The sequence below is a fragment of the Phyllobates terribilis genome, unplaced genomic scaffold (genome assembly GCF_046119375.1).
Source record: "Phyllobates terribilis strain yellow unplaced genomic scaffold, ASM4611937v1 Scaffold_5__5_contigs__length_657084704, whole genome shotgun sequence".
Taxonomy (NCBI): Eukaryota; Metazoa; Chordata; class Amphibia; order Anura; family Dendrobatidae; genus Phyllobates; species Phyllobates terribilis.
The window spans coordinates 426525118-426539451 of NW_027362765.1; the positions used below are offsets into that span (position 1 = coordinate 426525118).

The 14334-nt window shown below is 44.7% G+C and overlaps 1 protein-coding gene across 4 annotated transcripts in view; it reads left to right on the forward strand.

Moving 5' to 3' along the window:
- The window catches only part of EXOC6 (exocyst complex component 6), a 263669-nt gene that overhangs the window by 151579 nt on the left and 97756 nt on the right, over positions 1-14334 (forward strand). For all 4 annotated transcript variants that reach the window (XM_073685247.1, XM_073685249.1, XM_073685246.1 and 1 more), the window contains exon 15: positions 265-374. In XM_073685247.1, coding sequence (XP_073541348.1) covers positions 265-374 — 110 coding nt within the window. The remainder of the gene's footprint in view (positions 1-264; positions 375-14334) is intronic.

Here is a 14334-nt window from a genome sequence, read left to right on the forward strand (position 1 = left end):
CCACTCATGGTTATTGGTTGGGTGAAGCCATTTATTGTCAAACTACTGTGTTTTCTCTTTTTAAATCTTAATGACAACCAAGAACATCCAAATGACCCTGATCAAAAGTCATCAGATGGTTGGCTGGTGTGGCCAACTTTATTGTGTATGGGGGCGTAGAGCATGGGCAAAAGTGAAGAGAATTCGTTATAAGCAAAGTCAGCAAAACTACATGGAGAATGATGTTAGATAATTGCTTTTTGAATATTTTTTTTCCCTTTCAAGGTATCTTTTCCAAAGAAACTTCCAATGTCTCAGTCCATCCCTCAGATTTATATACAGGTGAAAGAATTTATTTATGCAAGCCTTAAATTTTCGGAATCTCTTCATCGAAGGTAAGTGCCAGCGTTTGGTAATTTGGTTATCGTCTGAATTCATATTTCTTTAGTTTTGAAAAACTCGACTCTGATTTTGGTCCTATAGTAAAAAGAATAAAAACCTACCCAGGATTTTGCTAAAATGGTGATAAAGATGGTACATTGATATAGGTTTGCCATGAAGTTGTAAAAATCAACATGTCTTCAATGGCCATTATTTATCTCCATAATATGCATGGGGGCCTCCTGACTGTCCCCCAACAGCAGATGTTAGGAGAAGAAAGATCAGCTATATTGGATGTGGACATGTTCAGTCCTTTGTATTGTATTTAGGAATGTGATGGGCTAATATAAAACCACCTAAATCTGTGGTATGTGGCACCAAAGTGTCAGCAGATGATCTTCTGAGGTCCTGTACGCTTTGAGGTATGGCCTCCAAGAATCGGACTTTTCCAGCACATCCTGCAGATGCCTGATCTGAATGTAGTCTAGTAGTGTTTGAGGAATTTGAAGATGAATCCATCACCTTGAACTCCTTGTCATGTTCCTTGGACCATTTCTGAACAATATTTATGGTGTGGCATATCCTGATGAAAGAGGCACTGCCATTAGGGAATACTGTTACCCTTTGGGTACAATGTATAGGGAGGTGGTATTTGTCAAACTACAATTCATATCAATGCCAGGATCCCCGGTGTCCCAGTAAAACATTGTGCCATATTTCACCCATAACTTGGTGCCATATCTCCCCCAAGTAATGAAAATCTGATTCATCACAGCGGACCACCTTCTTTCCATTGCTCCATGGTCCAATTTTAATGTTCACAACTTCACATGCCCAATGTAGGTGCTTTGGGCCATGGATAGGGTCAGAATAGATGCCTAGAGGGCTTATGTTTATGCTAGTGGACCACACTTAGAAGATTTTATCACTGCATACCGGGAATACCCAAGAAGATCAGCCATTTTGAAGGTGCTCTGACCCAGTCGCCTCTCCATCACAATTGGCTATAGTCGTTATGGCTCAGATCCTTATGGTTGCCCATTTTTTCTTCTTTCAACAAATCAACCTCAAAATCTGACTGTTCACTTGCTACCTAATGTATCCCACCCCTTTACAGACACCACTGGCGTAGGAAAATTAATGTTATTCACTGGTTAATCAGTGTATGCTAATAAGGTCTTATGAAAAAAGTCACTATCTCCCCTATACACTCTAGATGGCGGTGGGTGAATAATGGTTCAGCCGATTGTTCGCCCGACAGCTATCTTGCCCGACTCTCGCTACATCAGCCAATCACTCCTGTGTTCTCTGAGAGAGCTGCCATGAGGCTCCTCTGCCGGTGGCTTATCTCTTAAAGAACAAAAGGATTGGCAGTCCGAAATCGGTCATGCCAGATCCGTATCTTCCTTGACAATTATCTGTCGTGGTGCCACCATACACATTAGACAGTCAACCGAACATGTTGATATCTGCTGGTTTGGACGATGTTTGTTTAATGGGGTCCTTAAGGATGAGACCTTGCAGCCTCTACTCTGAAAACTCACCAAAGCCAATGGCCGCACAATTTCGAAACAAATACATTATATTCCATATATGAGATAAATTACATACGTGCTTGGCCGTACAACCATGTCTGCAGAAGAGCGTCCATTCATACTTTCAAGTCCATGATCCGTATCCCAGTCTCCTAGGTCCTGCCATGGCCAAGGGTTTCCTTTTATAACACCCTTCTTCAGTGAGCTTCATTTTTGCAAAAATATGAGGATTGTTCAAAATGTTCAATATATTTCCTCCATTATCTCCAGATTTGGTCAGAAAGGATCAACCTAAACTATATAAGCCAGCCTGTGTCCCTGGGTCTGTGTGATCACTGCTAATATAAGGTGTTGATTTAGTCTGGGCAGACTTACCTGCTCCATTGTGATCCACATTTTCTGTAATTGTCTTTCTATACCTCGCTCAGGTTAAATCAGTTAGAATAACATTTGAGAGCCCAGCATGAAAACCCATCAGCCAGAAGCCACCTCCAGCTTATCTGCCATGTCTTATCTGGTAATGAATGTAAATGAGAGGAGTTTCACACATCCTTAATTGATCCCGGGTACAATTTACACATAGTAACGAGTAACCTTTTGACCTAACCTGGAAATATTTACTCACAAAACACATGTAGAGAAATACACAGGCGAGTTGTCACAACCAGACATGGTTTTTAGTGTTGAGCGAGCACTAAAATGCTCGGGTGCTCGAAGCTCGGGCCGAGCTCGCCGTGATACTCGGGTGCTCGACCCGAGCAACGAGCCCAATGTTAGTCTATGGGAGACCCGAGCATTTTTGCGGCGGCACCCCCGGCAGCCTGTAGAAAGCCTAAAAAGTGCCCAAAACGATAGTGACAGTGCTCAAATGACATGGGGACAGCATGGGGATCACCCCAGGAAGCATTTCTGACCCCCAGGTCACTGCTGTCAACAACGTGGTCAGAGGTATTAAGCCACATTTACGGGCTCATAATAAAACATTCAAAAACGAAAGTGAAACTTTTTTCCTGTGAAATATGTTAAGGAATTTCTTTTCCAGGGTAAAGACTTGTGTATAAGGTAAAATAAATAACCCCCCCAAAAAATACTCCTCCACACCTTGGGCTATGTTCACAAGTAGCATTTTTTATGCGTTTTTGCACTTTTGTATTGCTTTCAACCGTGACAAATGCATTCACCGGGAATGTCATTTTAACATTTTACAACCTTATCTGGCCATGTGCTGTGTGACACATGCATACAGTGCTGAAGAGACAAGGGAACAGCATGGGGAAGACCCCTGGAAGCATCTCGGACTCCCAGGTCACTGCCTAAAAGTGTGCCCATCAGAAGTGATCCTTGCCGCATCAGAAGATGCAGACTTGCAACTATCCCCGTGCAAGTCCTTGTCCCAGGGCAGTGTTCAATTGTACCTTCCCCATTCCTTGCAATGCAAGCGCAAATATGCAGCCAACCACCCACCCACCCGCAGGCTGCAATACCATACTGCTAGCTTGCACTTGAAATGGGGCCTTTTAGTTTTGAGGAGGCCGAAGCTGGCCACTACCTCATGGCTGCTTCGGCAGCAAGGTATCCATACCCAGTCCCCAGCTGCCTGGCGGCCGGGTGTCCACGCTCGGTCCCCAGCCGCCACGCGGCCGGGTGTCCACACACGGTCCCCAGCCGCCTGGGTGCGGCTCGGTGTCCATAAACGGTCTCCAGCCGCCCCTATTTCTCCTGTTACCGACCCACACACTTTTCTTAGACTGGCCTGCTTTAGGGCAGCATTGGAAGAGCCCACCAGAGAACCAGACTCCTCCGGTGGGCCCTGGCTTCTCCATCAGGGGAGTTGAGAGTGCCAAGGTGAGGAGCATGATGAGGATGATAGAAGTTAGCATCTGCTTTGTTTTCAAGGAATGCAGGCACATGTATGTAGTAGCGGCTAGGCCTGAGGTGGTCAGCGTTTTGGCGCATATCCTACCTCCTCCGAGGATTGCTGGATGTTTTCCTGCTACTATCCCAGTTCTATGACTCCCGTTAAAACAAAGCTTCAGGTGATAAATGATGGATGAGGTGGTGGCAAAGAAGAAAGAGCAAGAGGAACAGGGACCATTCACATCAATATCAGGCCAGTCAACCACATATGTCTTGTAGGATATGTTTCTGTAACAAAAGGAGCGGTTCGGCTACACAGTTATAGGGCATACAGTGAGTGCAATGCCTACCAAAAATTTTGTGGCACTCTAATGCCCCTTGGAAATGACATGGAGGTCAGAGGACCTTAACTAAACCTTTTTTCCATTTATAGCAACTGGGTTTCCTGTACACTGTTGGCCTAAGCAACGGAAGGCTTTCCAAAAATTATGAGGAACTGCAATGCCCCTTGAAACAGACGTGGCTTACTTTCACGAGCAGATCTGGCAACTCGGGGTACGATTTAAGAAACCGCTGAACCACGAGGTTAAGCACATGAGCCAGGCATGGTACGTGTGTGATCTCACCTCGCCTCAGAGCCGCCACCAGGTTACGGCCATTGTCACACATGACCATGCCGGGATGTAGGTTCAGCGGTCTCAGCCACTGATCTGCCTGCTCTTTCACAGCTGTCCACAACTCACAAGCAGTGTGAGGTTTATCACCTAAGCTTATGAGTTTCAGCACAGCCTGTTGCCGCTTGGCTGAGGCAGTACTGCAGTGCTTCCAGCTTGTAACTGATGTGGTGATATCTGAGATGGAGGCTGAACATGAGGAGGAGGAGGAGGATGATGATGCGCAGGAGCTGTACACTATGGGGGCAACTCTGACTGACATAGGGTCCGCAATCCTCGGTGTGGGGAGGATGTGTTCCGTCCCAAGGTCCAACTGGGTCCCGGCTTCCACTATGTTTACCCAGTGTGCCGTCAGGGAGATGTACCGTCCCTGGCCACAAGCACTTGTCCACGTGTCCGTTGTCAGGTGGACTCTCCCAGTAACTGCGTTGTTGAGGGCACGGCAGATGTTTTGGGACACGTGCTTGTGTAGTGCGGGGATGGCACACCGGGCAAAATAGTGTCGGCTGGGGACCGAGTACCGATGGACGGCCACCGCCATAAGGTTGCGGAAGGATTCCGTCTCCACCAGCCTAAAAGGCAGCATTTCCAACGCAAGCAGTCGTGAAATGTGCGAATTTAGGACTGTGGCCTGTGGGGCGTTAGCTGCGAATTTGCGCTTTCGTTCAAAGGTCTGGGATATGGACAATTGAACGCTGCGGTGGGACATGGACGTTGATGCTGTTTCTTGAGAAACTGCCATAACAAGTGAAGACTGAGAGGAGGGGGCATCTTTACATGCAGTATGGACAGGGGATTGCCTTGCACACACAACAGGGGGTTCTATTGCTTCTATTGCACGCACAACAGCGGAAGAAGCTGTGGTGACACCCGCTGACACTGGTCGTGGACCCTGGGGTTCGCCCCACAAAGTCGGCTGCTTTGCTGCCATGTGCCTGATCATGCTGGTGGTGGTCAGGCTGGTAGTTTTGTCACCCCTGCTGATGCTGGCATGGCAGGTGGTACAAATGGCCTTTTTGGGGTTATCAGCAGAGTCTTTAAAAAAAATTCCAGACTCTGGAAGACCTACCGCTTGTACTGGCAACGTCCCTCGTGTTGGTGTTATGGGGAACGGTTGCCTGCCTTCTGTCTGCGGCTACCACACTGCTTCTTCCTACCTGTTGGGGTACTCTGCCTCCCTCACCCTGTGTGCTGCTGGCCTCTCTCTGCATGTCCTCCTGCCACGTTGAGTCAGTTACTAGATCATCCACCACCTCCTCCTCTTCCACTTGCGCACCACGATGCTCCTCCTCACTTCCTGGCAATTGTGTCTCGTCATCGTCCACCTCTTGTGACAAATTGCCAGTGTCGACATCCTGTGGCCGTGGCTGTTCAAATATTTGGGCATCGCTACATGGGTTCTCCTCTTCCACCACTTCAAGCGGAGCAGGCGAGGGGCACAAATATGGAAATGGACCAGTGAACAGCTCTTCAGAGTGTCCAAGTGTGGGATCAGTTGCTGTCTGACGACACTCGGCATGGTGGGAGGAAGGAGCATCAGGGTGAGGAGGAGTATGCGGTCGAGACTCACGGCTACTAAGAGTTGACCGTGTGGAAGACAGACCGGAGGTGGTGGTGCCCAGGTAACTGGAAGTATTATCTGCTATCCAATTAATAACCTGTTCACGCTGATCAGTTCGCAATAGTGGTGTTGTTCTGTGCTTCCCTAGCAATTCGGTCAAGAAGTGGGAGCGAGAAGATGTGGCTGTTGGTTGTGTCACATTTTCACCTTGGCCACGGCCCCGTCCTCTGCACGCACCATCACCAGAACGTCCACTTCCACGACCCTTGCCACGCGCCTTGCCCATTGTAAAGGAAGTAAAATAGCTTACACTCGCACTATCAATGGCAAAAGGGTAATAAAAAGTAGATTAGAACCGTGGAAGAGGAAAACCACAGTTCTATTTCTCTGGCCTACACCACACTCTTTTAAACAATCAGGGAGAAACTATTACTGTTTTTCTTCACAGAAAAAATACCAAAACCTGAATATTAGATTTTTTACCGTGGAATGGCAAAACCACAGTTATTGTTTACTGGGGTATACCATAAAATTTTAAATATATATATTTGCGGCTGAACCGTGAGCGACACACTCAAACAGTTTTTTTTTTTTTAGATACAAATGGCCCAAAACTGGATACTACAGAGGTTTGACCCGTGGAACTGCGAAACCGCACTGGGATTTGTTGGGCCTACACCAGACTATTTTCAACAGATATATTTGTGTCAGAACAGTCAGGAGACACTACTGGGTTTTTTTTAAGGCAAAAAATGCGAAAAACAGGATAATAGAGATTTTTTACCGTGGAACAGCAAAACCACAGTTTTAATTTACTGGTGTATACCAGACTTTTTTAAAAATATAGATTTGCGGCTGAACAGTGAGCGACACACTCAAAATGTTTTTTTTTAGATACAAAAGGCCCAAAACTGGATACTACAGAGATTTGACCCGTGGAACTGCAAAACCACACTTCTGTTTCTGTGGCCTACACCAGACTATTTTCAACAGATATATTTGTGTCTGAAAAATCAGAGACACACTTTTTTTTTGGGGGGGGGGGGGGACCCAAAAGGTTAATAAGACGGGTATTTGTAAAGTGTGAAGGAGGAAAAAAAAAAAGAAGATTTAGATGAAAAAAGAGGATTTTTACTGGCCCCCGAGACCTGGAGCTAAGTCCAGCAATTTCAGAAACAGGAGCACAGAGGACTGTAATGCAGCTTTTGCTGGTATAACCACTGCGTCTCCTATACAGCCTGCCTGCCTGATATCTGGGATGGATATTAGTCCTGAGAAGGACTGTTTGTTTGATCTGGCAACCTTTACAGACCCTACACTAACTATTTTGCAGTATAAATCTCTCCCTAAATCAGCAGCGCTGTCCCTACACTGTCTGATCCGGTGTTATGTTCTGCTACCAGAGCTAAGGAAAGAGAGGAGATCTGTCCCTACGATAGAACTCAGCTTGATCCCTATGATGTAACAGGGAACCTGATCCTGCGATCAGACCTGCTAAAGTCCTCAGCTAGTCTGTACGGAGACCTATAGATGTGGGGAAGGAATCCCTACAAGTACTAGGGACTGGGAGCAAAATGGACACCTCCTAACAGAAATAGTAGCAGACAGACAAACAAACAAAATATATAGAACACAGAGGTCCGAAGACCAAGCAAACTAACAGAGTTAGATACTGAGCACAGGCTAGCTAAAGAGTAGTAATACAATGAAGTCCAGCAAAGCCAGAAGGGCGGAGCAGGACTAAATTGGCCAACAAGGTCATGTGACCAGCAATAGAAAAAACCTAAGAGCAAGGTTCTAACAGTACCCCCCCTTCTAAGAGGATCCTCCGGATCCCCTAGGACCAGGCTTATCAGGAAATCTCCTGTGAAACGCTCTGATAAGTCTGGACGCGGAAACATCATCCGACCTCACCCATGAGTTATCCTCGGGTCCAAAACCTTTCCAGGCCACGAGATACTGCAAACTACCTCTATACCGTCTAGAATTAAGGATGCGAGAAATTTCATATTCCCCGTCCTCCACCACCGGAGGAACAGAGGCAGAGGCGTCACAATCCGACATAACAGCTTTTTTCAACAGAGAGACATGAAACACAAACCTTCAGAAAATCTGCGGTCCTTTTCTTGAGAGCGGGGTGCCATCGCTCCAATCTCCATCGGCTCTCCACTATCAGTACACACATTCTCATGACCAGAAACTGACATAGCAGAGGATTTGCTCTCATTAACCCTTGCACGCAGTCTCCTATCCACCCGTATAGCTAATTGCATAGCCTGTTGCAAATCTTCAGGTGTGGGATAAGCAATTAGCAGGTCTTTAACCCTTTCACTAAGCCCAGCAAGAAACAGACTCTTCAGAGCAGAATCGTTCCACCCTATTTGAGTAGACCACCGACGGAAATGAGTACAATATTTTTCCACATTACCTGATCCCTGTCTCAAACGTCTCAACTCAGTCTCAGCAGATGAGACACGGTCAGGATCATCATATAATAGCCCCAAAGCAGAAAAAAAACTATCCACTGATCTAAAGCATGTATCACTAGGTTGCAAAGAAAAGGCCCACTCCTGAGGCTCTTTGCGCAAAAGTGACATTATGAACCCTATGCGCTGGGATTCATCCCCAGAGGACCTGGGTCTCAAACGAAAATACAATAAGCAAGCATTTTTAAATGAAAAAAATTCCTGGTGTTCACCAAAAAATAAATCAGGCAAACGTACCTTAGGCTCCAAGAAATGTGCTCCAGGACAGTTACTCACGTGCTGATGGAGCTCGGCCACCTCCAGAGAGAGTCCCTGCAGGCGTTTAGCCAAATCCAGAACCGACACCATGATGGAACAGAAAAATCTTTCCTTAGAGAATTTGCAGGCTGGACTTACTGTTATGTTCTGCTACCAGAGCTAAGGAAAGAGAGGAGATCTGTCCCTACGATAGAACTCAGCTTGATCCCTACGATGTAACAGGGAACCTGATCCTGCGATCAGACCTGCTAAAGTCCTCAGCTAGTCTGTACGGAGACCTATAGATGTGGGGAAGGAATCCCTACAAGTACTAGGGACTGGGAGCAAAATGGACACCTCCTAACAGAAATAGTAGCAGACAGACAAACAAACAAAATATATAGAACACAGAGGTCCGAAGACCAAGCAAACTAACAGAGTTAGATACTGAGCACAGGCTAGCTAAAGAGTAGTAATACAATGAAGTCCAGCAAAGCCAGAAGGGCGGAGCAGGACTAAATAGGCCAACAAGGTCATGTGACCAGCAATAGAAAAAACCTAAGAGCAAGGTTCTAACATCCGGAGCGACTGTGTCCAAGATAGCGGCGCCCGGTTTTAAATACTCGAGGTGACTCTGTGCTGCCAGCCAATCACTGTAATGCCCACAAACAGCATGGCTGCGGCATTACAGTGACTGGCTGGCAATCCCTGCATGTTCATTGGCTCTGTAAAGAGCGCCAAACATGCAGGGCAGAGACCCGAGCTCCCGCCCGAGGAACCCGGAAATGCTCGGTGCTCACCGAACATCCCGAGTAGCGTGATGCTCGGGCGAGTACCGAGCAGTGTCGAGCATGCTCGCTCAACACTAATGTTTTGCATCCAAGTGAAAAAAAAAATCACATTGCGACCACTATGAGACGTGACCAGACACCGCAATGCTAAGATGGTGGGCTTCTATGTGAAGCAGTGGGGCTGCTGGCCATACAGACCTATTACACTCCAGCTGTCATTCTTCCAGGACAGTTTAGGGGATGGAGATAGCCATGGACAATGCCTCCACCTTCTACTTGCCCTAGAGCCGATAAGACCGGGGCGATATAGACGTGTGGCCAATAAGACGGCTCACAACTATATTTTTTTACATAGTTTTTAGGTTTTATTTGTTTGGGGTTTTGATTAATGTTGTGCAGAATTTACAGACAGAAGTAAAAAAAAAATACAAACCTTAAAAAAATAGTGTACAGTTTAAATATCCATAAGGCCTCCTATACAAAACCATATAGCACAAGTACCTGAAAAACCGGTACCAGTGCCATCAGTGTGTTTGTTTTTACCATCAATGGATAACAAAAAATGACAAAGCCTCTCCAATTCTTTGCAATGTTAACACACACCGCACACGGATGGCACACGGGTGTGCTGACGTGTTTTTCATTAACCCATAGACTTGTATTGGCCCTTGTCACTTGTGCAGCCGGAAAAAAAACAGACATGTCTCCGTTTGTTTTGCGCAGACAAACGGTAATGGACATGTACATAGCAACTTAGGTTATAATGGGTACGTGATCTATATGTGAAAAAAACGGATACAGCACGTACTGGAAACACAGTCGTGTGAGTGAGGCCTAAGAGAAATGTACTTTGTCTGTGAGCAGATTATTGCCATTGATTTTATTAACATGTTACCTGCTATAGTGGACGCAGTTAATGTCCTTATATTAGTTTTCTAACCTCCAGACATTTATTGCTGGTCATTTTTGCATTTTATTATGATTTTTGTCCATAAAAGAGGTTGGCTGTATGTGATTTTTGAATAAGTTGTCCCGAAAAGTAAAAACAAATTAGGTTGACAGCTTAGTTAGTTTGTATTTTATAATTTTGCATAGTTTTTATCTCTCTATAAAAGTATATATTTTATGTAGGGTATGTGTGGGGTTTTTTTTATTCATTTTTTTTACATTTTTCACTTTTTAAGAAATTGCCGAAGTTTGTTTCACTCAAGGCATGGAAAGGTTACCAAGCCGCCACTAGGTACTGAGGGTAAATTCACACATCGTGCAAATCTCACAGTTTATATGCATCAAAATCTTTGCTTGTTACATGCGGATTCTGCTACGGATTTTGCTGCAGATTTGCTCTAGATCTCACCCCTTCATTTTCTTCCACGCTGAATTCCACATACAGGGTTCACTTACACTGCAAAGTCAATTTCTGCACAGAAATTTTCAGCGATTGCTCAGCTGGTACTGTATTCTGTATTCTAGTCCATTTAGAGGCGACAATAATTGAGGCATAAACATTCATACAACTTCTCGTTCCCAACTATCGGCCCCTCTAAACAGACCGGAGAACACCCGAAGAAAGCAAAATACATTTTGACAGGTGCGATGATTTTTCATTGCCTTAAGGTTCATTGGCAGCACACCGTCCTGTGTAAACAGGTGGGATGCCGCCGATACCAATGATACTCATCAGCCTGTATAGATAGACCAGTAAATGCCAATCGGCTGGTATATAAACGATCGGGGGTCATTCAGCAGCCTGGATCGTGCTGCTTTCCATTGCGGGATTTCTGCATACAAATCAGTGCGGAAAATCTGCACCTAATCCGCATCATATGAGCTCACCCTAAAGTGGGAGAAGGGTTACGCTTTACGGATTTGCAGATGCACAGATTGTCTATGCCTCCGATTCCAAACAAAGGTTCAATGTAAGAGTTTTGTAAACTTTGGAGGAAATTCCATAGTGTATTCTCTTTAAACCTAATTGCAGCTGAATGGTCGATATTGTATTTGACCTTTACTTAGATAAGTGTTGAAACTTTCCTTAACTTTTTCACCTCTGGGACCTGCACTGATCGCCGACAGGACTGACGTTACAAAATAGAGGCGGCAGTCAGCCATGAGCACTGCTGCTCCGGAGAAGAAGAGGAGAGTCCTGTGTCATGCCAGTGGTAAAGCATCCGGAGACCACTCGTTTGTGGGGGCTTTTCATGCACAGAGTGGTATCACTTGCCTAAGAACACGGCCATGAATAAAGAATTGGATCTAATCATCCTCCAAGAGCAACTTCTCACAATGGTCCAGTAGCAATTTAATGATGAACAATGGTTTTTCCAGCAGGATGGAGCAACATGTTACAAGGCCAAAGTGATAACTAAGTGGCTCGGGGAACAAAACATTGAAATTTTGGGTCCATGGAAAGGAAACTCCCCAGATTTCATCCCATTGAGAACCTGTGGTCAATCCTCAAAAAGCAGAGGAGGACAAAGAAAGGACACAGAAATTGTGATAAACTTCAAGAACTGGTTAGGCAAGAATGGACAGTCATTGGTCAGGATTTAGCTCAGAATCTGATATCCAGCTGCCGGGGCGAAGGGTGGAAGTCTTGAAAAATAAGGGTCAACGCTCTAAATATTAAGTCTTTGCATAAATTTGTTGTATTTATCAATAAAATATTAACAAAACTTTTGAAATGCTGATAATTGTACATCAGTAACCAGAGAAACAGCCGACTAAAAGACTAAAAAATCTAAAAACACTAAAGCAACAAAGTTTGTGAGAACCAAAGTTTTGTCAGTCTCAAAACTTTTGGCCACGACTTTATGATTAGATATTATTATATTGATTATACTTTCCTGGACGAAAAATTATAATCTTCTGCAAAACTTTCAGGAGAGATTTGTTTATGACAAACTATGGATTATAAATGGAAGTCAAGTCTACAGGCCGCTGCGGAGCGTTAGGGCTCGTGCCAGTCACATCAACACATACCAAGCTACACAGCTCGTCCTTGCACATCAACCATATGGTGGCACAGGGTGCCCATAGCTCCAAGAATGCAGAAAATTAAGAACTCTACGGGTCCGTACACCTGGCATGAATCGCTCATCTGTATTGTGACGAATGGGGGATCACTGCCTTGGTTTATACAGCAATAACATTATATAATAAATTGAAGTTCCATAGCGTGAGACTAACCAGAAAATAAGACATGGCATATGTGTATATATATATATATACTACATATCCATTTCATTATTATTTTTTTTTACTATTGCCCATGACCACTCTACAAACCCCCTAATGCAGTACTGCATATATACACTTGATGGCAGCACGTACCTGCAGCCTTTCAGGGGCAGTTCATTTATTCCTTGTCTGCACCTCACAGTTTTCTAGTTTCTGCTGATTCTGAATAATTAGGAAAGTCAGTGTTTTAATTAATGACCTTACAAGTGCAATTGCAGGTAGCAAAAAACAACATAGAATAATGGGAACAATAGAAAACTGCAAACTAGAAGGGTTGGGCATAGCATCTATCAATAAACAAAACATCAGCATCTCAATGCCAAGCAGCAGCTGCAAAAGCAAGTCAAATTTTAGGGTGTATAGAAAGAGAAATACCTGGGACTTAGATCTCATTTTGCCTCCTTGTAAATGCATTGGAAGGTCTTGCTTTGATGCATCGTGAGCAGAGGAAATGTGATAACGTCATCAATCTTTTGTTGGCCTTCATAATCCTGCCTATAGGAGAAATGTGTAAGGTGAGACACTTTTGCGGACCTTCTGAAATTATGATATTTGAGGATTGATCTGAAAGTAATGCCTCCTATTTACATGGAAACTGCAACAGGTGCTCCATCATCGTCTGGAAAATGTTGCCACCTTTCATTGGCGCAAAGACATGGAAGTCTGAAGGCACCAAACCCGGACCATACAGTTGATGTTATAGGACAGTGTAGCCAACAATGTGGTCAATGGTCCAGCCTGTCCTGACAGCTTCCCTTCAATGATCTTTCTGTTCCTGTTTTGGCATCCATTAAATCCACCTGGCACAGACTTTGCAATAACCCAACATTGCCAACATTTTTGTCCAATGTATTAAAGCCTATATTAAGCTATGTACATAGTTCCCTGGTCTTAATCTGCCGATTCTTTTGGATGAACTGATCGAGGAGCTCTTCATTTCAAGAGTTGACGCCTTTGCAGGAACGCCCGGAACGAAGCTCGTCTTTCACATAATTTTCACCACTGTTGAAAAGAATCACCCACCGCATATCTGTCCTAACATCTTCTGTATCATCTCCGTAAACCTTCAGCAAGCGTCAATGGATGTCACCGGGTGCAAATTTTTGGGCATGGAGGAATTCAGTGGCACACCTCTGTTTTACAGGATCTTAACGGGAAGGTACAACCTTTACTAAAGCTCCAACATCCGGCTCAGACGTTGTCAGTCAACTCAAAAAATAGGAGCCATTACTTATGAAGCAAACCTTGAAAACTTGCAGAAATATCAATTCTCTCAAGGGTAAGTCCACACGGATACGCCGTGGATTTACAGTCCAGAATGTAAAAACCTTTGCATATTACAGAACCAGACGTTACAAAATCTCATGCATACAATTTTTATTGTGGGTTTCACCCACTGCAAAGGGTACAATCTGCAATAAATCTGCAGCAATTCCACAGCAAACTTTCCACTACCTGGTGAGAAGTTTTCCGCCGTGGATCTTCCACAGTGGACAAATCTATGTGTCCATCCACTATACAGGTATATTCACAGGTGGCTTTTTTGGAGATTTTTTTCTGTAGCAAAAACCAAAGCGTTGGCAGGAAAAACGA